The sequence below is a fragment of the Ptychodera flava genome, chromosome 14 (assembly GCF_041260155.1).
Source record: "Ptychodera flava strain L36383 chromosome 14, AS_Pfla_20210202, whole genome shotgun sequence".
NCBI lineage: Eukaryota > Metazoa > Hemichordata > Enteropneusta > Ptychoderidae > Ptychodera > Ptychodera flava.
In genome coordinates this window covers 24,453,127-24,478,956 of record NC_091941.1, presented here as the reverse complement: position 1 = coordinate 24,478,956, position 25,830 = coordinate 24,453,127, and the positions used below count along the sequence as shown (strand labels likewise).

General features: G+C 37.8%; 1 protein-coding gene across 2 annotated transcripts; it reads left to right on the top strand.

Annotated features, from left to right (window-relative positions):
• Positions 1–178: 178 nt before the first annotated feature.
• LOC139149871 (kynurenine 3-monooxygenase-like) lies at positions 179–24,455 on the top strand. 2 transcript variants are annotated; one of them, XM_070721875.1, is made up of 15 exons: positions 179–349; positions 6,046–6,115; positions 9,878–9,975; positions 11,017–11,106; positions 11,428–11,476; positions 13,228–13,312; positions 14,128–14,293; positions 14,819–15,070; positions 16,086–16,175; positions 16,693–16,750; positions 19,686–19,768; positions 20,494–20,655; positions 21,287–22,455; positions 22,880–23,758; positions 23,878–24,455. In XM_070721875.1, exons 1-13 carry the CDS (start codon positions 299–301, stop codon positions 21,452–21,454), a joined length of 1,422 nt encoding a protein of 473 aa, XP_070577976.1. In that variant the 5' UTR covers positions 179–298; the 3' UTR covers positions 21,455–22,455; positions 22,880–23,758; positions 23,878–24,455. The 2 variants fall into 2 exon arrangements, with proteins under 2 accessions (XP_070577976.1, XP_070577975.1); XM_070721874.1 differs by having other exon boundaries at positions 189–349; positions 22,880–24,455.
• Positions 24,456–25,830: the final 1,375 nt, after the last annotated feature.

Below are 25,830 nucleotides of genomic sequence, written 5' to 3'. Positions count from 1 at the left end.
CGTTGTTTTCTTAAGTGACCTAAAATGTGCCTACAAGCCCAATTTCATGGTTGTATCACAATTTGAAATATTTTCTCACTTATCCGCTCTACTTGGAGTAATATCAGTACCTTGTATAACCATGACAGGACAATGACCCCAGGGATGACCCTTGCCCTTTTCTTTGGATAGCGCAGCCAGTGGTAGAAATGGGGGAGGAAACCAGGTTATAGGTACGTACACATGTTTATGCATGTGTATACGCTGATTGCAACTCTGACGAAGTCGCCCGTCGAAAAAAGGCCCTGTGTAACCGGCGATGATGAGTGGCAGAGACCGGAAACGGATTGCCGTAATTGGAGGTGGTCCGGTAAGGGCTATACGATCTCTTTCATTGGGGATATTGCTTCGGAAAATTCAAATTACAGCACTTGTTAATGCCGGCGGTAGGATTTGTAACGCAGGTCAGCCATCCTTGGCGATTGTGACGTAAGGGGGATTTCAACATTGTGTAACTGTAAGGCTGAATTTCAACATAATTTTCATGAAACCACGTTTCTGATCAGCAAAAAAGACCAGACCAACTCTGTATTGTATGTTGCTGTTCATCCTGGGTTGCTCATGTTGCATAGATCCAGTGGTGACTGTTCATTTTCTCGAGCGCTCCATGCCCGTAGCAAGTTTTGACGTCTTATAAAGACGACTGCCTTTTCTCAACAACGCAAAACTTTCGAAAGAAAACTTTAATATGCCTTTCTCCAACCATGGATCCGTTTTTAGGGTCTATGCATGGAGGTACCAATAGACCGGCCCCAAAGGACCGAGGTACCAAGGTTACCTCCATGCACCCCACTGTAAAGTAATCGTGCTCCACAGTAAAACTATCAAGAGGAAACATAAGCTCTGGAACAAGAATCGAAAATTATAGCTTTTCAGTATTTTCTGTGGGTTTCTTTCCCAAGCTCCCTGAAGAATTGGGGGATTTTCGTTCTGATTTTTGGGAGCCATAATAAATTAAGCAAGTTAATTTATTAAGTCAAGGTATCATAAACACATTAAGGTTAAAGTGTGGGTCAAATATTAAATTAAAAACAATCTCCTATTTTTTCTTCGTGTCCATGTATAGAAAATGTTTTGACCATTATAAAGCTTACATGTACACTGATCATTCACACTTTATCCATATACTGTACTAAGTTCAGACACAGTTTTGTAATCCAGAGGTAAAGTTTGTGATTCTTCATCATGGGCACTATAAATCATGATGCTGCATGCCCGCCACTATACTCTGTGTAATCATGGATGTAAAAAATAGAATATGTCAAGATATCATTGTTTGGGGTGACAACGCAATTCTTGCACAAGTTTCTGATTATTTTGAATGGGATTAGATTAGGTGGAGAAAACACTGAATCTTCTTAATCATGAATGTAAATCACTTCAAAGTAAATTCCCTCTGGCCAAAGTTACTGCTCCCTCTAATTATTGTTGTGTTTTAAGAGCTTCATTAGCATTTTCTCCAGGTTTCTCTCACAAGGGGTAAGTGTAAACCCTCTTCTTGAAAAATTGAGGAATTTAGTTCTGACTAAGGGGGGAACAATACAAAATTAGGGTTTTACATTATTAAAACATTAAGGCATTCAATACAATACATTTCACTCATATAAGTTCAGACACAGTTTTATAATATGGAGGCAATAAAGTCTGTGATCACAGACAACTCGTCTGCGTTGTGATGTATACTGGGACTAATCATGACGCTGAATGCCATTATCATTCAATACTCTATGTAATCAGTTTCCCAAGCTCTCATTGTAAGAGTGATACTGCACACCTTGTGATTATTTTAAGGGGGGATTTAGATTTGATATAAGGGCAAATCGCCCAATCAGGCATTCTGGAGAATGTTACTGGCTCCATTCCTTTGCTATCAAAAGCTTAGGAAACATGATATCCCCCCACAAAAACCCCAACCGACCAACTTTTGTTATTTGGACTGTAATAAACTCTTTCCAAGGACTGGGTTTACCGTTTGATTGAGGTTGCCAAACTCTAATTCTGTGTTAAAAATTTTAGGAAACGGCCTCATTTTAAATAATGTAATCAGTAAACTTTTGTACATACCACTGAATTGAATGATAACCTCTTCAGGAGAATATGAGATTTCAAATTTGTGCTAGAATCATGTGGGAAAGTACTAGTCACACTCTTTGTGCTACTCCATGATTGAAAGAAAACTTGTAAATTATAAAAATACAAAGAGCCAGAAAACAAAGTGATATGATATGCATATTCTCAAATATGATTCACAGCAACTTTTCCCATGATAATTGTGATGAATTTATTTGCCCTTCCTTGTCTTTGCCATAATGTTTCTATGGTATCTTTGTCTGCTTTTGTAATGATAATTAGCAAACAATTGCCTCTGTAGCTCTCCATGCAATTCCTATTCTGTGTGTACTTAGCAGTACTTGGTGTTGTATACCTCCAGAACTCTCTGCTAACTGGCAACATAATTCAACTCAGTTCTTTATATAGAGTGACTTAGAGGTGTGTAAGAGAACCTCAGACCCCTAACTGAGACCACCAACTGGGACTCTAAGTTGGCCCAAAATGCACTCCTGGACCAGCCCCAGTTTGCTTCCAGGACTGGTCCCAGTTTGCTTCCAGGACGTGATCCTTTACAAACACACACTTATGGTCATAACCACTGACCTAAATCTGTTTTTACTCAGTCATATTTCCATTTCTCGTCATTTTTAGCTCACATTTGGTATACCAAAGTGAGGTTATCATGTAAGCTGAAGTTTGTGGCGTCTGTATGTATGTATGTATGTTTGTATGTACATACGTACGTATAGTATGTCTGTCAACATCAAAACTTGTGAACCGCTGCACTTTTTAGCTTAGTATTTGGTGTGTGGATCCATCCTGGGCTATAGATAGGATATGTTCAAATGAAGTTTGCATTACTGAAATTATGCAAATGAGTTTAAAAAATGTGAAAATAGCAAAAAATTTATAATTCCAGAACTGCTGTTTTGATTGCTTTGAAAATTACTGTGCAAGTACCTTAGGTGGACCTTAAACAGTTTTATGTATATCTTAAAGATATCTTGAATTCTGTATTTTTGCTGAATTTGTTGGTTATTTTCTCATTTTAAGTAAAAATTCTTCTTCTCTGAAACCATCAGCCCATTTGCTGTCAACTTTGGGTGGATCTTTGCAGGCTGTGACCCTTCAAATTTGTTAAAATTACAACAAAATTGCAAAAGTAACTGTTTTAGGGCAATTTACGTCATTTTTGGTCAAAAAAATCGTAAAAAATCTTTTTTTCTTTATAACTGCTGGACAGACAGCTTTTATATTTTGTGTACAGATGCCCAGGGATGACAACAGTTGGATATGTAGAGATTGTCCTGAAATATGCAAATTTGTATTTTTAAGACAATTTTGTCATTTTTAGTCAGGAAAACTTCTTTTCAAAAATTTCTTGTCTGATAGCTTCGTAATTTGGTATAAAAGTCCAGAAGGATGTTATTAGTTGGATAAAGCTGTATAATTTAGGTAATTTTCTCAGTCTGTGACTTTAAATGACCTATATCAACCCAGGATATGTTGTGAGACAGTGGTTAAGGCTGTGAACATAATTATTGGTATCAATATTTGGTATCAATTTGTAGTGAAATTTGATCCAGAAAGCAAAGCTGAGATTAATTTTTTCATTGTGGACCAATTTTTGCAAATTTTCAAATTAAGACGCACAAGAACTGATAAGAAATTTGGATCCAGAATAATTCTAGATGTAATAATCACCCCTACAGTGGAAGGCATTGCACTATCTGTACCTAACTTATCTGTTGTTTACATTCAAATGACAGCACTGTCATAGAATTTTGCTGCACTGAACAGATTAAAACAACATTCATCGTTGATCTTTGGTACCAATACATGTACTAGTATGTACCAAGCCATTACATTGACTTATAATTAACAGCCCTGGTGTTTTATTTTGGCCAAGTACATATAATTGAAGTCACGTTCTACACTGTGCTTGTAGCTTCATACATTGCCAGGTCAACAATTTGGAAAAATTTACAAATACCTATAGACATATTCCATGTGCGGACTTCTACATCTGTCCTTCCATATCCAAATCTTTGTCACAAACCAACAATCAGACTTCATATAGCCACATTGTAACCATTGACCACTGACATCAACTGCATATACACATCAATACACTATTTTCCAAACATTTTCCAGATGTCTGTTGACCAAAATTACCACTTCATAATCACTTCTGTCAAAGGTTTCCAAAGTCATTAACCAAGTGGGGACTATGTCATTGACAATGACTTGTTCCTTTCTGAAACGATAGCAACATTTCAAAGCAGATTCTAAAGTAATGCCAAAACATAAATGATGGCTGGGAATGGGTGACGTTTTTCTTCTCTGTTGTCAGATAATGAAAATATTTCGAAAGCGTGTCCTCGGATTGATGATTTGATTCAGTTTGTAAATGTCAAAATTCAAATTTATCATGTGACCCAAGGGATGTTCACCACAGCTGGTTAAGGCAAACCTAGGGCGGGGACATATATCAGTGAAATACAGTACCATCAGTTTTACACCAGATACCATGGCTGAGCGTGGTTATTGGGCTGCAACCCTGTGGAAATTCTTACCCTATGTTTACCCAAAAGCTTCTATTTGACATTAAAACTGTTTTCCTTTGCTAGACCTGTTCTTTTCAGTTTTGTCCTCTTAAAGTTCTCTTTTAATGTTTTTAGAGATATTTTTTAGTTATTTTACAAAATGTCTACCTCGTCCATTTTTTTGTTGATCACCATATAAACACAGATATATGTATGAGGTATCACATCATTATCGCCTTGTCTTTGTGATTGTATATTCAATATGATGTTAAACTGGTCCAATAATTCTTTTCATTCAAGGTCGTACATTACCAGGTCCATGGGACATTTGTGATTTACAAAGTTAAGTAGGACCATCCTGAACTGACAATAATGTTGTTCAGAGGTGAATTCAGCTGGTCGAAGTAGCACAATATACTTCTGTGTCTTGCAGTATTAGCCACACCTTGCAGATGCCATGCCTTTGCACATTGCAAGTCTTTGCACATTGTCATATGAGTTCTATCCAGTGCATTGACCGGATTTACAAGGTGCTGTAACCATCCTGTAAAAAATCAAAAGAAATTTGAGTACGCAATGGCCTCACATTATAGGAGTTTGGTGTTCATTGATATTATTATGGTTTTGTTTATCAGACTTTGATTGATTGATGGCACAGCTATTCATTTGCGTCATCGGTACAAAGTACTTTAAGATTACATACATTGTCCAAGCTGTTGAATAATGAAGTTATGACGCGCACAAGTTGCGTCTACAGTGATGATAGTGGCTATGATTTATTATGCAGAGAATTTTGAGTCAAAAAGGGAAAAAACAAGATGAGAGCACTGAAATAGGGTGGTTTCAATTGGGTTCAAACTCAACATACGGCACCAGTCACCCAGCGGAGAAGCCACAGACAAAACGCTCGACCAAATCCCAAATCTCAAAAAAGACCTTATAGATGCAGGTCACCATCCTAGCAAAATGTTTACAATCAGTATTTAAACAATATGAGATAGGATATCCTGTACAGGATGAGGATATCCTACATGTATGTACAGCTATTTTATTTTAACACAAAGATTAAAGAACCTTTTCTTTCAGGCTGTATTCATTAAAAACAGGAGGATTAAGTACTGAACAAGATGAAAATTGATATTAAAAGAATTAGTTGTACAGACTGAAAATGTGAATGGCAATGTCAAACCTTTACTGAAACAGATTATAGCTGTAATGTTTGATAATATTATCATTATTTTCATCCTGAAGTATGTTGTTGTAAAGCATGTAAAAAATGAATGTTTTTACAATCGTACTGTCAGTGCACACATTTCACAGTTACCCTCTACCAAAGCTTACAGAGGAATCACGTCTTCGTCTCTTAGCCATGAAGTGACACTGGTTTTCTTCTCTAATCCTTGCATAGGTTGGATCACTGCAAGCATGTTTCCTTGCCAAGAAGGGATTTCAAGTCGATCTGTATGAATCCAGAGAAGGTAAAGTATCATGATTAAAAGTACTTACCTCAACATACGTCGTATTTTAAGTGGTATTTTTCCACCCATGATCAGTTATTTAAAAATACTCTGACGTAAATTTTACTCAATAGTTACCCTAAATCATGTCTCTATCTGTCCTGAATTGAATTGCTATATTAACTAAGTCCTCCGTAGATGTCCCATTATCCAGAGTCCTGTGATGAGATGTTAAAATCAATGAGAGAACTTGGTTTTCAGAGACACAATATCAACGAATCATAACCCAGGCTGTTGAACTAGAAACCTAAACTTTGAAGGACAACTTTGACCCTTGCAATCATTCTTTGATGAAGTGGGAGAATGAAAAAGAGTGTCAGAGTCAGAAAATCAAAGAATGCAGAAACTAATTCACAGATATATCAGGAAGAGTAAGTGCGTAATTTATTTTACGATCAAAATGACTGCTTACATTGTACTAGGGCATAGTTGAAGGCTTTGGTGAACATGGTATGATTGAAGTGGTTGTTTTGGAGAATGGATTTGTCTACCTGTCTTGCCGGAGTACATCGACCCAGTGTACTTTTGGTTCTAATCCAAATGATGTTGTCAGCGCAAAGATGGGAGTCCTTGACTTCAGAAGCTGCAACAAATGCTATCATGTGCAACTTGTTAACCATCATACATATATCTGTCATTGAGAGCTTTCAGAAAACAGTTAAAGCATGATTGTGACGCAAACGATGATCTGTAGATATGGAGAATGATTATCATAATTCTGATTTAGTCAAGATAAGTATGAATGAATGCAATTAAGTTATCAAAACTCTTAAATTGGTGGCACTCATTTCCTAACAAAATATGTAAAAGAGTAGGTTATTAAACCTTGACCATGGTGCAAAGGAAACCACGTGCTGGCGCTCGCAAAGAAATACATGTACATATGCATTTTACACATGGGTTTGTTTGTGCTGCTATCACATGATCTCTCGGTGTACTTAGTCAGTAGAACACTTTGTGTCCTTGTCATTACGGAGCAGAATCAATGACCTACTTTTTAGTCATTGTTGTCATCGATCACTTCATGTATTGGTATCCTTGAAGTGTGTAAGATAACGCTTGCAAACAAATGATAGCTGGCAATCCATCAATTATTATCACAACAATTCCCTGATAACCTGGACACCACTGATTTTTGGCTCCCAAGGTGCCTTAGCAAGGACTCTACGATGTCTGTAATATTGGTCTGTGCTGCATGTCTGTTTCTATGTATATGTGTGTATGTATATGTACATGTAGGTGGGGATAAGAAATGTATTGGTACATGTATCAGACAAATGTATGGTTTTGTAGCAAAATGTTGAACACAGATGAGTATGGTATATGAACAGGTCTTCCAAAGATAGAGGGAGTAACCAGTGCATAATAAGAGTTATTGAATGTATTATTATCACTTTATGGATTTCTCTATGGCTCCTCTTCTAAAGGATGACATAATTATTATTAGGCAATGTAATACCACTGCTACATCAACGTAACTTTCACGCAAGTGTTGTATAAGCTGTCTGAAAGCTTGGCGTCAGACCAATTTTGTCCTGATCGGGAGGGGTCTAGGGCTGACTTACAATCCAAATCAGCCCAGATTTCTATGTGTGCCAGCCCTAGCCCCCAGATGATCACCAAATTTAATAGACCCTTTTAAACATTCTAAGCTACATATAACATGGTCTTATCGCCAAGTTTACATTTACAAGAAGTTTTCAATCCAGTTCTTATCATCCCATGAACAGTCAGAACAACATACAGTATGCCCACCATATTTACATTGTAGCTCCACAAACAAGACCATATCACCCGATTCACAGGGCTTGTACAACTGACTCATTATTGATAAGCCGGAACTTTAAAGCTGGAAAAAGCATCATAATGTATTATCCTCTCCAACACCTAATAGGCAAAACTGACCCCAGAACATACAATGTGGAAATGCTGTATCTTAGGAACAGTGTAACAAATCTTTAATGGTTATTTTCCCTGTTGATGAACTGACGGATTGCCACCACAAGGAACTATTCAAGTCAACGCGTATGCCTGTTCACGTAAAATATCCTCTGACTACTAGTGTCCGCTCAGAAGTACACATGTATCTTTTTCACAGCACATCTGCATTGCAGGAAATTTAAAATGACAACTAACCGGGCAGGTAACATTTAAAAAGTTGCCTGGCCAAGAAGAAGAGTACAAGCTTGGTAATTATAGCCCACAAACTGTATACCACATCTCAGGTGACTGCAGATGGGCAAACACTGCCCCCTTCCCTCACCTCCCCCCCCCCCCACCAAAAAACAAAAACCTGTCCTGGGCAGGCAGTTGTGTCCTAGTCTCTCTGATATATGCCTTTACCACTTTTTGTAATCTCACTGTTTTACCTGTGCGATAAGACATATGCAATAATGATGACAATGAATTTACCATTAAAGTTGGAGACAAATTCTAAGTGTTATACTAGTATGTACAGTGTTCTCCCCAGGAATTTTTTAGAAGAGGGCGAAGACGTGGTGCGAAGCACCACAAGCGACCGCGCAAGCGGTCGCGGGGGGAGGTCAGGAGGGGGGTGTCCCCCCTCGTGCCGTTGGAGCTTTTGAAAAACAGAGATTAAATGGTGTTATTTGGTGGCACTTTGGGAGTATTTTTTCAGATTTTTTCGTATAAAAAATTCAAAGGAAAGGAGATCTGAGACAGTGTTTCATAACTTTTATTACAGTTCGCTGATTTTAATTATGAAGATTACATTTTTTGAAAACGAAAACATAGCGAGAGACATACATTTATTCATCGATGTCAAAATGATCACGGTGACCATAAAACTCAGGCTTGGGGAGCATTTTTTCAGATTTTTTTCGTATAAAAAACACAAAGGAAAAGAGATCTGAAACAGTGTTCCATGACTTTTATTACAGTTCACGGATTTCAATGAAGATTACGTTTTTTGAAAACGAAAACATAGCGAGTCTAGAAACATACATTATTCATCGATGCGATGTCAAAATTATCACCACAACACTCACGTGTTCTCATCCTGATACACGTCCGACCGAGCCTAAAATTAGGTTGTTTTGCTTTGGGAAGGAATACACAAACGAAATTCTAACCTCCTATAAAAACTTCAGTGTACTCTGCTGTCCTTGGTTACCCTCCAGCTCCTTGCCATGTTTACTCAGCTAAGTCGGTTACCTAATGCACGGTCCCTATTGAACCGTGGCTAACGTAACGTTACGGACTGAGATGAGCCATGCAAATATGGCTGCCTTCGATGAGTTGCACATGGGCTTATGATCTCGGATGACATCACAAACTCGCGAGATTTGCAAGATCGATGAGAATTACGTTTGCAGTCTGCAGGATCGACGCTCACGCTCGCATTTTGCTTGTAAATCACTGTCAACTTTTTTTCCCGTACATTTTATGTTTTATTTTTCAAAAAAAATAAATCTTTTTCATTTCTGGCAAGGGGGCGCTCGGAATTTACAAGAGGGCGCCACGCCCCTGTTACCTTATTCAGGGAGAACACTGATGTATGCTAATGGCCCACTTTCCGATTTAGGGACTCTGCCTCCCATTATCCCTAAACCAACCATATGATCTTGATGTCCTGGTTTAATTAATTTTATCTGTAATCTATACTTAATCAGAGACTGTGCTGCCTGTGAATTAATATGCTGAACAATTAGAGACATTTCTGTGCATTGTCATGCTAAATGATTTAATTTTATTTTTTGGTAGATATCAGAAAAGCAGAAGTAGTGAAAGGAAGAAGTATAAACTTAGCACTCTCCGTAAGAGGAAGAACTGCTCTGAAGCACATTGGAGTGGAAGAAAAGGTATAACAAATAGCCATGGTTGACTGTTAATGCCTTGCATAGAGAAGAGTCCAGCATGATTTACGCGTAACGTCCCCGTGCTATTAACACATACTCACATGTACCAGTACTGAAAACTCTGCGTCTTTAACCTGTTCACCCCAATGCCCTGTGAACAGGTCCACAGTCACCATTGGATTTTGGTCAACCCATGGCAGTAAAAGGGGTAGAGAAATCTGTGCTTGAAGCTGAATGTTTCAAACTTCAGCCAATATTTGTTTTAGGAAATCATAATTGTTCACTTTCATAATCAAGAATAAAAAATCGGGGGGTCACAGAGCAAATTTCAGGCAAAAATCAGGCCAAAAAATTACGTAATTTAAGTCTTGCTTTGATTTAGCTCCATGTTGTAATCAATAATCTAAAAGGAAAGGCTGTTAAAAATAGAGTAATCAAATAAGTGCCAGAGCGAAGTTCACAAATTTAACAACTTCAAGTTGTAGATGTCGCTTTATGAATGTAGCTGTGGTAAAATCGTCAATGCTCAGGCCTTGATATGATCACAAGTCAGCACAGTTTGGCCTCATATGTTTGGTGACAATACAGATAAGCTTTAATTCAAAAAAAAGTTGAAAATATTGCACCTTTCACTGAAAATAATTACTGCAAAACTGTATAGGGTCTAACGACTGCCTCTTTGGGACCCTTTGTTAATTCAAGATATTGTAATTTACGATGAACTTTTCCTTTACCCCTTTCACCACGGTGGTTTGACCCAAACAAGTTGTTATCAATAGTGAATATGGACATGTTTGTAGGGAACTAGGCCCCATGGGGGTGAACAGGTCGAGTTTCCAACAGTGAAGAACAAGGATGTTTATGGGTGTGGTGAAATGCTGGAGTACTTTTATGACCTACAAGCTATCATCACATTGGCAAAGTAATGTAGCATACAAAACAGTGAAAATGGTTGCAATCATGAAGGTTATATACAGCAAGTACAAATATTTGCTCAACAACCTGTGAAATAAAGCACGTTTCCTTGTCTTTTCAACCTGCAAGGTTGTCTCTGAGGGCGTTCGCATGGATGCAAGGCAGATACACACTCCAGACGGCAAGCTGTATTCTATACAATATGGGAAAAATGGGCAGGTATGAAGAGCTAATTTTAAACATTCCATCTCTACACCATAATAGGCAGACTGGTATTACTATGATTTGTAATGTCATCGTTATTATTAGCCGGGCAAACAGTCAATTTTCCCATGTACACCCAATGATTCAGGAGTGAAGTAAAATAACAGTCTCTTGAATACTAAAAGTGCTTCTTTGCTGTAGAATTTTTCCTCCTAATATTTTTGCTATTAATTGCCATTGAAATGTTCATAAAATGAGGCATATTTTTATCCTTTAATTGTAGTAAAAGTGTTTTAGTCATTTATTTATAACAGTAAATGATTTTTCTTTCAACAGTATCTCCTGTCTGTTGACCGTAGGAAACTGAATGAAACTATCCTGACAGGTAGGACTTTCAGGTCATTCTGTTCTTTCCTCAAGATGCTTAATGTTATAGTTATATACAGTCTATTTCAAGCCATATTTGCCAATTGTAGGGACAAATACACAAGTGACAGAATCTTTTTTTCATTATTTCGTCGCACCAAGGAAAGATATTAAAGGTAAACACATCCCCAAGATCCACTCTTGAGCTGTTTTAAATTTTTTCTTGAACAACGTGAACATTTTTCAAAATAGGCATATTTCAAGGAAACTTTGGAGAGATACGATACTCAAGAGGCATTCTCTTCGTGTTGGTGGTGTAGACCGAGTAATAATGGTGTGTGTTAACACATTCACTGGTGAAAAATGCCGCTTTCATCAAACACTTTTGGCTCTTTGATATCTTTTACATTGAAACAAAAAGTCTCCATTGACACCCTTTTGTACAGTACTGAAAACATGCCCCCGCACACACACTCACACTTGTCACATACATATAAAGGAGCCACAGAGATACACACTAGAACACTCAAAATTATCAGCCTGTACATGCATATGTATTCAGCATGAGGAGGTCAGTCAGAGAGGTTGAGTCAGTAAATATGATGGACCCCCTCAAAGGGGACCATTCATGTATAACACTCAATGCAACTCAGAAGTAGTCTGCCATGCTACTATTCATATAATTGCAGTTATTATTATTATTATTCAGGATCAATACGTTCCTGGAACATCCTTGAATTTTAAATCCTCCTCGAAAGCCCTGAAAACCAAAATTAAGTCTTCGGGAAAGTCCTGGAAAACTGATAAGCCACCCTCAATTATTGGTCATGAGATCATAAAAATGGCATGCAAATTGAAATGATGTATAAAAATGATAAATTGTAAAAATGATACCTTGAAAACTGCAGTGTTGGCCTCAAAAAGTTTGTGACCATTGCTGATAAAGTACTTCAAAGTCCTTGAACTTTAGGCGACTAATGAGAGTACAGACCCTGTTATAATTATTGATCTTTATGCAGTAATCTTGAGAATTCCATAGGTTGTGAAAACCTTGTTTTCGTAATGAGTAAGACAAGCAAAATACACCAACAACAGCTTAGCTTTGTACAACACAAATTATACCAAGTCTCTCATGATTGAGGTTGCCAGACAGACATGAACAATACACCAAAATTGAAATTATAATAAAATTATGACTACAAATAACACTAAGAAGATTTTTTTAAGTACATGTTACTTGAACATCTTTAAAATACAAAGTCAGGGTTAGTTTTTACATGAGTGGAAATTTAGACAAAGTTGAGTCAGTCTGATTAAACAATGTCTCACAATGAATTTTGCTACCATTATGTACAACATTCAGCTGTGCAGACGAAAACTCATGGAGTTTAAAAATCTTATTTGTTTTATACTTGATTGTGTGTCGCTTCTAAGTTCACCACCATGCTCAGTGCCCATGATGGTGGTGTCTCCTCCTAAAACTAAACAACATGCAAAAGTGTCTGTTAAGCAGTCTGAATATGATTACTTATTGGTGACTGTAGTGCCACAAATAGACAAAATTATATTTATAAAGACGAAATTGCTAGACGAGAGATAAATATGCAGCAAAAATTATTTTTAGCAGAACGTGCTCCGTATGCTTCACTGAAGTACAAATGATGACATGCACAATTCCAATTCACAGTTATGAGTCACTCTTTGTTTAAATAGAAAGAACCATTATATTCATTTTGATATTTTTTTCTTTTGCTATTCTGTAATTATTAGCTGCGGAGAAGTTAGATGTGGGTCTGCATTTCCACCACAAGATTAGCCGCTGTGACCTTCAGACTGGTGAAATGGTGTTCCAGGGGTGAGCATACATCAGATATTCAGACCAATAAAACAGGAATGAGACAGGGGAGAAAAAAACAAAAAAAGAGATGGATGGCCAACAAGCATATTGATTTTCTGAGAAATGTCCTTTTGGAAAGCATGAATGAAGGTCAAGGTCTACTGTGACAGTAGCAAGTCTGAACAAAATTTGTGTCGCTCTTTTTACAAACAACTGTTGATGGATAACTGTCTATGCCTCTGACGTAAAAAAGTGACATATGTCATAGTGAAGTTACTTGATAAGAAAACAAGCGGCAAAATATTCCGTAGCAAAACATGTTGACAGAGGTGAGGGAGCAAAGATGGCTGGCCCCTGTCCAAGTCACATGAATGAATCGTTGATTAACAAAGCTTGCAATGGTTTTGTCATCTGTCATGCTTCTTCCAATATATTTCCTGTGGTTCCAGGAGATCTTCACCCAAATCTGACACAGTTATGTCTTTCATTGTCGGTGATATAAAATGTCAGTATATCTTTCAGGAAAAAAATCTGACCATTCTTTAGAATATTCCCCATCTTACACTGTCTGTTGTATATTGCTTTTAAGCACAGCTTCGGTCTTTGTGACTTCTTCAAGAAACAGACTGCTAGCCTGTTCACATTGTGTGTGCGTAATTTGTCTGAAATTTTTATTCTCACATAAGCTTGAATGAATTGAAGTGAAGGTGTGGCAAAAACATTGAGGTTAGGGAAAGGGATTTGAAGTGGTGTTCATGATTCTTGCTGAACCTATCTGAACCACCCGCTGATGTCAAGTTTTCTTCTCATCAATATTTCTTCTTTTCCTCTAGACCTGACGGCCAGGAGGTCACTGCAAAGGCCGATCTGATCTTCGGTTGCGACGGTGCTTTCTCCACTGTCAGACGACAAATGATGCGGTCTATCAGGTTTGATTACAGTCAGACGTACATCCCACATGGCTACATGGAACTCACAATCCCACCAAAGAATGGCGAGGTAATCGATACAGAAAGAGACCTCATAGATTCATGATCTATACATCTGCATCTATGTCTGTGCCTGTCTTCACACGCATGGGTTTGTTTACACATTAGTTCAAGTGGAAACACATGCCAGAACAACTTTCTTTTTAGCAGCAGAACAAATGGCTGTAATGGTTAATAATTGCTATATTTAGGACTGTAGCTAGAGTAGTCACCAGCCAGCAACATAATTGATTGATATGAAAGAGGCGTTTCCCTTGCCTCCAATACAGAATGTGTGGGTATGAAGTTGTTTTGCATCAACTCATAAGAGAAACGGGATTATTCAGTGAGCCAGATCATCTGCCTTTGTTTGAAAGCCCGAATAGAAACAGCCAGTCTAAGGAGCATTCATTGTATCTTTCTGAAAAGAAATCTGCAAAAAAAATACCTGTGAAATGCGTTTTTGTTGACATTGTGCTGATTTCATCGTGATGATTGATGTGACGCGTGTATTGGCATTGTGAGTCAGGAGATGATCATTTCTTCTCTATTTCAGTTTGCAATGGATGTGAATTTTCTTCACATATGGCCCCGCAATGAATTCATGATGATTGCCCTGCCCAACGCCGACAAGTCGTTCACCTGCACTCTCTTCATGCCTTTCGACATATTTGAGTCGTTGAAAACGGAAGAAGACATCATGAAGTTCTGGCACGAGAATTACGCGGATTCCATCCCCCTCATTGGAGAAGAGAACATCAAACAAACATTGTTGAACACCAAGGCACTCCCCATGATCTCTATAAAGGTATCTTGGAAAGCACTGTGGCACAGTTGACCCGCCAGGAAGTGGCTGTTGAGTGTCACTGATTAGAAGTGTCTTTTTTTCTGGGGTCTGTGTTTCTTTGTTTATTAAGGTTAGGGTTTAAATTATGATGATGATCTTGCAGTGGACACACTCAATTGATAACATTTTGACAAGCTTTTTCCTGCTGGGTCCACACTGTTGTTGATTGTCTTTGGTAATAAGCCATGCACCCTTTGATACCACCCAACAAAATTCAGTGTGGCAGATCGACAAAGGGTATCAAGGACTGTGTAACAGTCAGGATGGAAGAACGTGAAGGTGAAATGGAATTAATTTAAAGGTATATTTAGCAGGAGCAAAAGAACAATGGGAACCTTTTAGGTGAACGGTTGATTAACAAACCGGAATCTTTTCAACTTTTGATTGGCAATTTGTCAAAGGCCCTCATATCCACCTTAGCTTTCCATTACCTTCTGGCAGGAAAATGATGCCAAAACTAAAAAAGTCCTTCCATTTTGAATTTCCTTACTTTCATGTACTGAGCTTTCTATAAACTGCTGTGAAATGCAATGGCAGGAAAGCCACCATTGTATACAGATGTCTGTTGTCACCATGAAGCTAGGTCTTACCGGTCAGGCATGTTTATTTAAGATGTAGCATTAGATGGCTGTTCCCTGTGTATGACACCCAATACAAACCTTGACACCAGGCATGTGCACCAGGCAACGCTCAATTTATAACTGTCAACACTGTTTGCATAATGTTTGCTGAATGCAGTAGTGAAAAAAGTGCCATGTAAGGGGCGCCCTCTAGTGTCAAAATTACAAAGTTACATATTGATATTGCAAAGATGGCCAACTTTATATTTTACAATTCAGTTTGTTGTATGAAGTTTATGCCATTCTTTCAGTGAATGTATTTTTCCTGCACTGCCTATGTCGTTGAGATAGCAGTGGTGCATCTTAAATTTTCTCCTTTGTTTTATCATCAATAATTACTTTCTTGATTCACACAGTGCAGTCCATACCATCATGAAAATTCTTGTGTTATCATGGGAGATGCAGCCCACGCCATGGTGCCTTTCTATGGACAGGGAATGAATTGTGTATGTACAATCTATATAAAATCTCTGTTCAGCATTGTGCAATCAAACCTGTGCACAAAGATCACCCAAGAGACCAAGAAATAAGTGTGCAGGTGGCGTTTCTGTAGACTGTTGTGGATGTGGCACTACTCTCTTGGTCGTTGGTACAATGAACAATGAATGTTGGAGAAAACCCATGTATTGTCAATGAAAGCTAAATATCATGTCTTCTGAAAATTATGCTATTTTATTCCTGAAACGATATTTGTGTACACATGTCTGAAACCAGCCAAAACTGATCTTTGGTTTACAGTATCAACATTCCTTGTCAATAAGTCAGAATTGTGAGCGTTTTATAGGAGGCCACTACACTGCCAACTTTATGGTAGACTTTATACTACACTACGTGGAGGATGATTGTATGTTAGACAGAGAAAAAATTAACTTATTCCTGAGCACATTTCATGAATACATTTCATTTCTCATGACAAATCTGAAAGTGTCAGTGATCTCTGCATGTCTTGTCATCATTCTGCAGGGTCTTGAAGATTGTATTGTATTCAATGAACTCATGGACAAGTACAACGATGATTTCCGTGAGTATTGATATGAAGAGGATGTGTTTTTACAGTTTGCTGGCAGCATTCTGGGCTATTTTTTAAATGAACCTGTGCGTATTAAATACCTGGCTCTGTGAATTCATTTGAAGATAATTAGGACAAGTGTTCACATTTTCGCTAGCTTTCTTGAGATACAATAGTGAGCACAGCCCACATTATGAAGTGCAAACTTGATCATGTTTTCTATCATCTTTGAATTTAGTATTCTCACAGAAGACACCCCCCTGTCATACCAGCTGCAAAAATCCATCAAAAAAGTCATATTCTGAACAATGTGAGACTACCAAACAATATCCTTTGTTCAAGCTCTGTGTTGTGAGTTCCCATATAAACAGTGCCTGAATGTTTCAGCCCTGATCCTTCACTTACATATGCACACAAGGCATATACGGTGCATGTATGCCTGCACACATGGCTTTTTTAGCTCCCATAGCCATATGTATATATGGCAATGGAAGCTATTCTTATAGGCTAGGAAAATGTCTGTATGTATGTATGTCTGTATGTCTGTATGTCTGTATGTCTGTACGTCTGTATGTCTGTATGTCTGTATGTCTGTCCGTCAACATCAAAAACTCCAAAACCGCTGTACATTTCATCTTGATATTTGGTGTGTACATGGATGATGGGCTGTAGATGAGATTTTGTTCAAATGAAGTTGTCATTGCCAAAAATATGCAAATTAAGTGAAAAAATGTAAAAACAGTCAAAATTGAAAAAACTCAATAACCACTGAGCAGATTACATGAAAAATTAGCATGTAAGTACTTTGGGCTGACATGAAATGATTGTGCGCATCTTGGGTCAGTATCTTGGACTTGCTATTTTTCATGAATTTTTTTGTAATTTTCTCCCATTTTTGGTCAAAAAATCTCCTGCTCTGAAACCACAAGTCCGATTGATTTGAAACTTGGTATGGAAGTGCATAGGAGTGACCTTTCCCAAATTTGGGCAAATCGTGGTGAAATTTGCATATTTTTAGTTTACACGTCCATAGACTCCCATGTATAAGGCAGATCTCCATAGACTCCCATGTATAAGGCCACGAAAAATAAAAATTTAGTTTCTCATCGTATTCATATTGCAAAAAGGATGCAGTGACACAATTTTTAGTCCCCACGGATGAAGTCCAGTGAGCTTATAGATTGGGTCATGTCCGTCTGTTCGTCCATCCGTGAGTCCATCCGTTCACGCAGATATCTCGGATATTTTGACAAAATGTCATGTGACCTTGATGACCTTTGATCTCAAATATACATATTTGTCCATAACTCAGTAACCACAAGTGCTACCACCCTTCATGTATGGTATGATGGGACAGCTTATGACGCCACATATTGTACCTCATTAATTATGCACATATCTAATTTTGAGCGAGCCAATAGAGCTAGAGGTCTGATTTTTGGTATATAGGGATAACTTAGCAAAACAATTTTTTTGACAAAATGTCACGTGACCTCGGTGACCTTTGACCTCAAATATACATATTTGTCCATAACTCAGTAACCACAAGTGCTACAGCCTTCATGTATGGTATGATGGGACACCTTATGACGCCACATATTGTACCTCATTACTTATGCGCATATCTAATTTTGAGCGAGCCAATAGAGCTAGAGGTCTGATTTTTGGTATATAGGGATAACTTAGCAAACAATTTTTTGACAAAATGTCACGTGACCTCGGTGACCTTTGACCTCAAATATACATATTTTTCCATAACTCGGTAACCACAAGTGCTACACCCTTCATGTTTGGTATGATTGGACACCTTATGACGCCACATACTGTACCTCAGTAATTATGTGCATATCTCATTCTGAGCGAGCCAATAGAGCTGGATGTCTGATTTTTGGTATATAGGGATAACTATAGGAGAGAAATTTTTTGACCAAATGTCATGTGATCTCGATGACCTTTTACCTAAAATATATGTTTATGTCAATAAATAAGTAACCACAAGTGCTATGTCCTTTGTATTTAGTAGGATGGGAGACCTTATGACAACACACGCTTTACCTCATTAATTATGTACACATCTATTCTGGGCAAGCGAATAGAGCTAGAGATCTGATTTTTTGGCATATAGGGATTAATTAGCAATATAATTTTTTTTTTCAAAATGTCATGTGACCTCGATGACCTTTGACCTTGATTATACATATATATGCATATTTCAGTAACCACAAGTTCTATACCCTGCAATTTTGATAGGATATTAGACCTTAAGATGTGACATCTTGTACCTCATTTATAATGCGCATATGTATTTCTTGGCTGGCCAATACTGCTAGAGGTCTGATCTTTTTTCCCGATTTAGAACCATAACTTAGACATGCCTCATGTGTTTCAAATTGGGAACAACGACATAGACCTATGTGCCCATAGATCTCAACTACACTCCAGTGATACTTCTTAATGACCACATTTTCCTGCCCAATCAAGACTAATACTCCTATTACAAGTGGGGACTATGTCATTGTAAATGACTTGTTGAGTTAATGGTTGTATCACAGTATTCGATATATCTAATTCTGTATTTTTTCCATTTTATATTCTGAATAATTACATTAAACATATTTCACTGTCTCCAGTACATTTCATTTAAGTATTTTCACTTCATGCACTTTATCCCTTTCACACATGTCAAATATCTGACCTGAGAACAAACACTAAATAGTCCAGGATGGGAGCTACAGTGTCATTGACGCTATTTTTATTTGTTGCCTTCAATTGCAGTTCAACAGTATTGAAAACAGACACACTGATTGACTTAATTGTATATTTGTGCTGTAGAGCCACACCAGATGAAGTTATCTATGGTATTTAATCACAAAGCAATATTTCACATTGCCCTCCTCTGAAACTCATAGAGGCACTCAACAGCGAAATCTTCTCTTTGGTATTCCAGCATTGGTGTTACCAGAGTACACAAAAATCCGTAACCCAGATGCCAAGGCCATGTGTGACCTCGCTATGTACAACTACATTGAGGTAATGTATAGTGTGCTCTGATGTCAGCATTGTTGAAAAAACTACAGTGGATCAGTATGTATGCTGGCAGAAGACTTAATGCTCACAGAGTTTTGGCGGCCACTAGTATTTCCTGTAAAAAATTATCAGTGTATGAAGGGGATACACAAGTCTGTGAATTCTTATTCCAGACTGCTTATCAATTACAATTTCCCACCTACTTTTGAAAGTTTCTGACACCTTTTTTGTGGGAAGTTCATTTGTTGTGTCCATGAAATATCAATTGTGACACACACAAATTTTACAATGATGTAAGGGAAAAAAGGAAGCTTTTAGGGGTTGGTTAGCTGTTTTGGAGATTAGGGAAACACTTATCAGCTTTGCTGTACAATACTGCTGTTCACTATGTCATTACCAAAATAGACATTTTAAGGGCATCTTTGGAATTCTCAAATAGAAGACAGAGGGTCAGTGTAGTGACAGTGTAAAGAGTGATTGTAGTTAAAAATCTGTGGTGGGAATGAATTCCATGGTTTGCCCAAGATGTGAAACTTTGATGAGCATTACAGAAGACACATCACAAATCTGTTTACTGAGAAAGACTAACTGTAAACAAAAACGAATTGTAGTGCTTCCTGAATGCACGAGGTATCGTTTGATGCCTTTGTACTTTGCTGTTAGACTGGCGTCATGTTTTGTAATTCTGACTGTTTAGTAATGTGAGCTGTGTAATTTTGTCCTGACAGATGCGTGCGAGTGTCAACTCAAGCTGGTTTCTCTTCCGCAAGAAAGTGGACAATTTGCTTCACTGGTTGATGCCCAGCAGGTTCATACCACTGTACACCATGGTCACGTTCTCCAGGATCCGGTATCACGTCGTGATCAAGAAATGGCAGAGCCAGGATAAGGTAAGCTTTCATGTCCATTAAATCATAGGGGGTAGTACAAATGTCCGTCCCCAGGGGTAGGGGTGTCTTGGTCTCTGGACAGGTTTCTTCTTGCTATGGGTCATTTTATTTTAATACGTTTGACTATGATATGTATTGCCAATAAAGATTTATACTGCCAACCTTTGGTCTCGCTCCAGGGTCTGTGGTCTTATGTTAGCACCGGATTTGTAACGATCGATTTCTTTTCCTCTGTCGCTGTGTCACGTATTTGTCCTTTGACAATCTTATGAGAACTTTTATCACTGTGCTATGTCTATTATCTAATGCATTTGATCGCCTAATTCGCCAAAGCAAGCAAGGGTAAATTACTACTCTGTGGACACTGTCACAAGATTATCACAGGATTAACTTTTGCAGTTGAAAGTTTTGCAGAAATAACTTCTACTGCCTACTTTTATTTTAGGCAATTTATTGTGAGTACAGTATGCTCAGATAATAGTTTCTTTATCAGGTTTTCGTACTTCCAAACTTTCATTCAGAAAAGGGGTTTTGAGGTGAAATGCTATGACTTCCATTTGCCATACATCTGCTTTAAATTATCCACACTCCCTTTCCTAGTACTCTCATTGTTTTTCTGTCAACTCAACAGCTCGTCAATAGTGCACTGTTCGCGATGATGGGGGCTTCTGCCCTCGGAGTGTCGTACATGGCAGCGAGGAAAGCTACCTTCTACCTGAATGGACATCTCAGCTTACAGGGTCTAACTGTTGCGCTTGCGGGTGCCAGGGATTTCTTCTCCAAATCACTGGGCAACTGAGAGGGCATTCCGGTGGAGTGGAAGTGCCCTAGTCACCAACTCCAGAATAATGGACCATGTTTCCTTATTCATGTAACTACGTTTTATGAGAACATCCAGAGGAAAACACAGGGAAGAAAATTTAGAGAACATTTCAGCTCAGAAGTGATCATTCTCAAAAATGGCAACTAGCTGTATGATGGTATATAAATTTACAAATTGATTTGCTTTGATTGATTTCAAAAACGATTGTCCCACAACCAGGTGCAGTAATTTTTTAAGTTTACAGAATGGTGTTCAGTGCCTCTTTCATATTTTGTCAAACCAAAAGAGATGCTCTGGGTTCAACTGGTAAAAGAATGCATGAGTCAAGGTGTAACACCACTTAGTGCTTTGGTGGTTGTCTAGAACAAAGCAATAATTATGAAGTATTCATCAGAGTTGACTGGTGCAGCTATGATGGCAGTTGGACCATTGCATCTCAGCATACATACTTCCCTGAAAGGGGACTTGAATTGTAAAAAGCCATACATTTGAAACATAATTTCTTCTTTCAATTTAAGTCAGTTTGTTTTCCAATAATCAAAATCGCAAATGCCAAAAAAAGGGGAAAAGCTTTGTGATAAAATTCCCTCAGCTCTGCAATATATTACAGAATTGATAGCCACTGATATGCTTTGCACAATGGACTTACTCCTGACAGTATGGGTATCAAAACCTGGAAATATATCTTCAAACAAAATGATGGATGTATTTTTAGGACCATGAAAACAATTTGTCAGTGAGGAGGAGTGTTTTGTCAGGTAGATAAGGAGTGCACTAAAAGGAAAGAATTAACGTTTCATATGCATCACTTCTTATTATGATTGATAGGCTCCCTAAGTTGGTCCAATCGTACTCTTTAAAATAATGTGGGCAATTCTAAAATTCTGGGGTATCAGGAGGGGGGCAAGGAAATGCAACAAAATTGGTTTGTATATTTCTGCTGACTGAAATCTGGAAGTGCACTGACCTGCTGGCTGGTATTACATATTATTGCCAGAATACATGGGTTTATGTGCCCGAGAGCAGATGACAATTTGCCTGACACCAGGAGGGCAAATTGTCTCCTGCTGCAAGGCATTAATATTTTAGTATTCAGGCATTAATATTTTTATTACATGCCTCTTTACAGTTATGCTATATGACATTCTGTTACATGCAGGGCACTTTCAAACAATTTTACCATTATCGACTAGCATCAAACAGATTTTAACGAAAATCAAAATAGCAGTGCGCGCATCGATATGTTACATCTTGTGTTAAGCATCTACGTTGATGTCGAAATGTCAAACGGCTTCACTGGACCGGGTAACCATGGAAAACGGTCAGTACATTGTTCACCGGCCCACTAACTCCTTGGATGTTCCTATTCAAATCAATGCACTGATTTGCACTCACATCGAGGCATGAAATAATGACTTTTACTGTAAAGCCCTATTCTTACATGGGCATTCTGGAGTCTGTGCCACCAGCAATTTCAAGCTTAAGGCAAAGGTAAAAACAAAAATGTTTTCATCCAATAACAATAGTCTATGATGTACGTTATTATGCATATGCACTCAATCTCAAATTCTGCTGTAATTTTTTTTTATAATTTTTAAAATTTCTCACAATTTACAATGTCATCGGGTATTTTGCTGAAGGTTTTTCACTTTATTGTGTTGGTAATCATATATCCTATTTGTTGATGAAGTATTTGAATTGTTGTTTTTGGTAATGATATATCCTATTTGTTGATGAAATATTTAAATTAACCATGAATTATTATGTCAGCCATAGAAACGGTCAGTGGTTGACCCAGTGCAATGTGAATACAGACAGAAAAAGGAATATCTGCAATAAATTTCAACATCACATAAAGTTTACCGTATTAGGATGGGTATGAACATGAGAATACAATATCCAGTGTGACATTAACCTTTGACATTTGATGGATGACAGGAGCATGTAACTTAATGATCTGCAGTGTGTTTAATCTTCAGTCTGGACACCTCTACAAGTTGTCTTTGTAGTAGTACATGTAAAAAGTTTTAATGCTTATTTAATTCTGAAGATTTTTCAGTCTTCTGCCCAGACCAGTCATTTAACTAACCTCAAATATATTGGTACAACCCAAGTGCTGTCTGCGGCAAAGTTGAAGTAGGGATGAATGGAATCGTATCATAATTCAATGGTGAAAAATGTTGCTCATTTTGAAATCATGTACCATAGGCATAAATTTTTCGGAGCGCAATAATCCTTTCAAAGAAAAGAACAGCAATTAGATGAAATGGCTATGAATTGGCTCCAGCGAGAGACTTGAAGGAATGTGTAATGTGCTACTCCCAAGATTGCCCATGTCAAATGGGATGCAAACTGAGACAAAAGGTATTCAGTCTGCTGTGCCGGCTTGTACAATTTAGTGTACCTTAAAACAGCGCCCTCTTCAAATAAATCTACTTTTCCTTTGTTTATTTTCTGAATATTTTAAGAGTGAAGAGTCTGTTTTTTGGGTCCCAGAACTTAATGGTGAGCACACTCTTCCTACAGGATTTATTATTCAAATCTAGTGGAGAGCAAACAGCTAACAACTTTTCCTTTTGAATGTTCAGGGTATCAGAGAATAAATAGTCATGATGGAGTTGCTCTATTGTGACCACCAAAAAACTTAAAAACTTTATATTTCGTTTCAACGTGTTCATCTTTGTTGCTATGTATATATTGTTTGGTAAGATAAGGTATAGTGACTTCAGTCTTTGTGTTCTACATTAAAGAAACACTCAGCCTTGTCAGTAGTAGTGCAGCTAACAGTGTTTTTTCAGACTTTCTTTTAAATATAAATACAGATTTCACTAATATTTGGAACGTGGAACATTTTTAGGGAGGCTATAATAGCGTAGTTTGTTAAATAATTGATGGTTTATATAAGATGTGAAATGTCAGATTTTTCTGCACACAGTGTAATAGTTTTTATTTTTACAATAAAGTTTACACTATCACAGATTGTAGAGTCACGGTTGCAGTTCATTACTAACACCGGACAAAACTAGACAAAGTTGCTATGCTTTGACATGGAAACCTGAATATGAAACTCTTGTTCACTTGGGACGTAATGAACTTGTTCAGTTCACATATCTGACCTGAACATATACTCGTCACAAAGGTGATCAACGTTGGGGTCAATCACGAGGACAGGGGTGCTATGCTGCAGATATTTCGGGAAGCCTATCTGCTGCACGTTCGCCGCCTTAGGTGAGCTCTGTGTGCTGTTACTTGTAGAAAACAACTTGTTAAAATGTCTTTATCATCCAGCTGCTACATACTCGATAGTTAAAAATTACAACAGAGTTAATTTGAAGGAGTAAACTTCTACAGGCTGCCCTGTTGATTAACTGCGTTAATGTTGGGTTGATTGCGAGAAAGACTTGAAAAAATTTTAAACAAATGCGGGGCGACTAAGCCCCTAAAACACTTCATCGCATAACAACGCACTTTTGATGAAAGTGCAGTATAGCAAGAACAAAACTAAACATTGCACAAAATATTGTTGTCAATTTCTTTACATGCAGCTGCTGGGAGAAACTGTGTGTTTGTAATATATTTCCCCAGAGAAAGTTTATCATCGGAACTTAAAATGTACAAAAAATTCTCTCTTTCATTTAAACTATCAAATATTGGCTAATACAACTTCATTGAAGGAAAAAGAATTTTTCTATCATTGCTATATTTAGGGCACTAAAAGAAGAAATTCATCCTCCACAGATTTTGATGACTCACAAAACTTATAAAATCTGTTTTCTGGTGGTATTCTTGGTTTTGACCCTCTGGCCAACTCTATTTGCAAACAGTGATCAGAAATACGTTTTGTTGTGAGCTGGTCTAGGTGAAAGTGATGTCGTCGGTGATTACTTTGCGTATATAAACTTTACACACAGCATACTAGTGTATCTGACCAATGCCGCTGCGTTATATGTACAGCGAAGTGACGGGATCGCATTGGTTAGCAACATTTTACAGTTAAAGTGTTAGCCTTGCGAGGCGCGGGCATCGTAGCATTTCAATGCCATCTTCGGTGAACGACCTCGATAATGTTTTGATTTTCTGTCTGGTGTAGGACAGTCGCAGCTCAGCCTTTTACCTATCCCGGCCACTAACAATTATGGACATGCTTTCAATCTGCACGTCTGGAATTCTCCAGGGTTATGACAATATTAAAGTGACATCTGTATTGACGTGATAAAGAATGATTAAAACCTTTCCTATTTTGCTGCCGTTGACTATTCCTCTATAATTTTAGTTATAAAGTCATTTTAGTATGGTACAATTAAGTTGGCCATTGCATTGTGGGTGTATTTGGTACTTTGGAGAGTTTTATT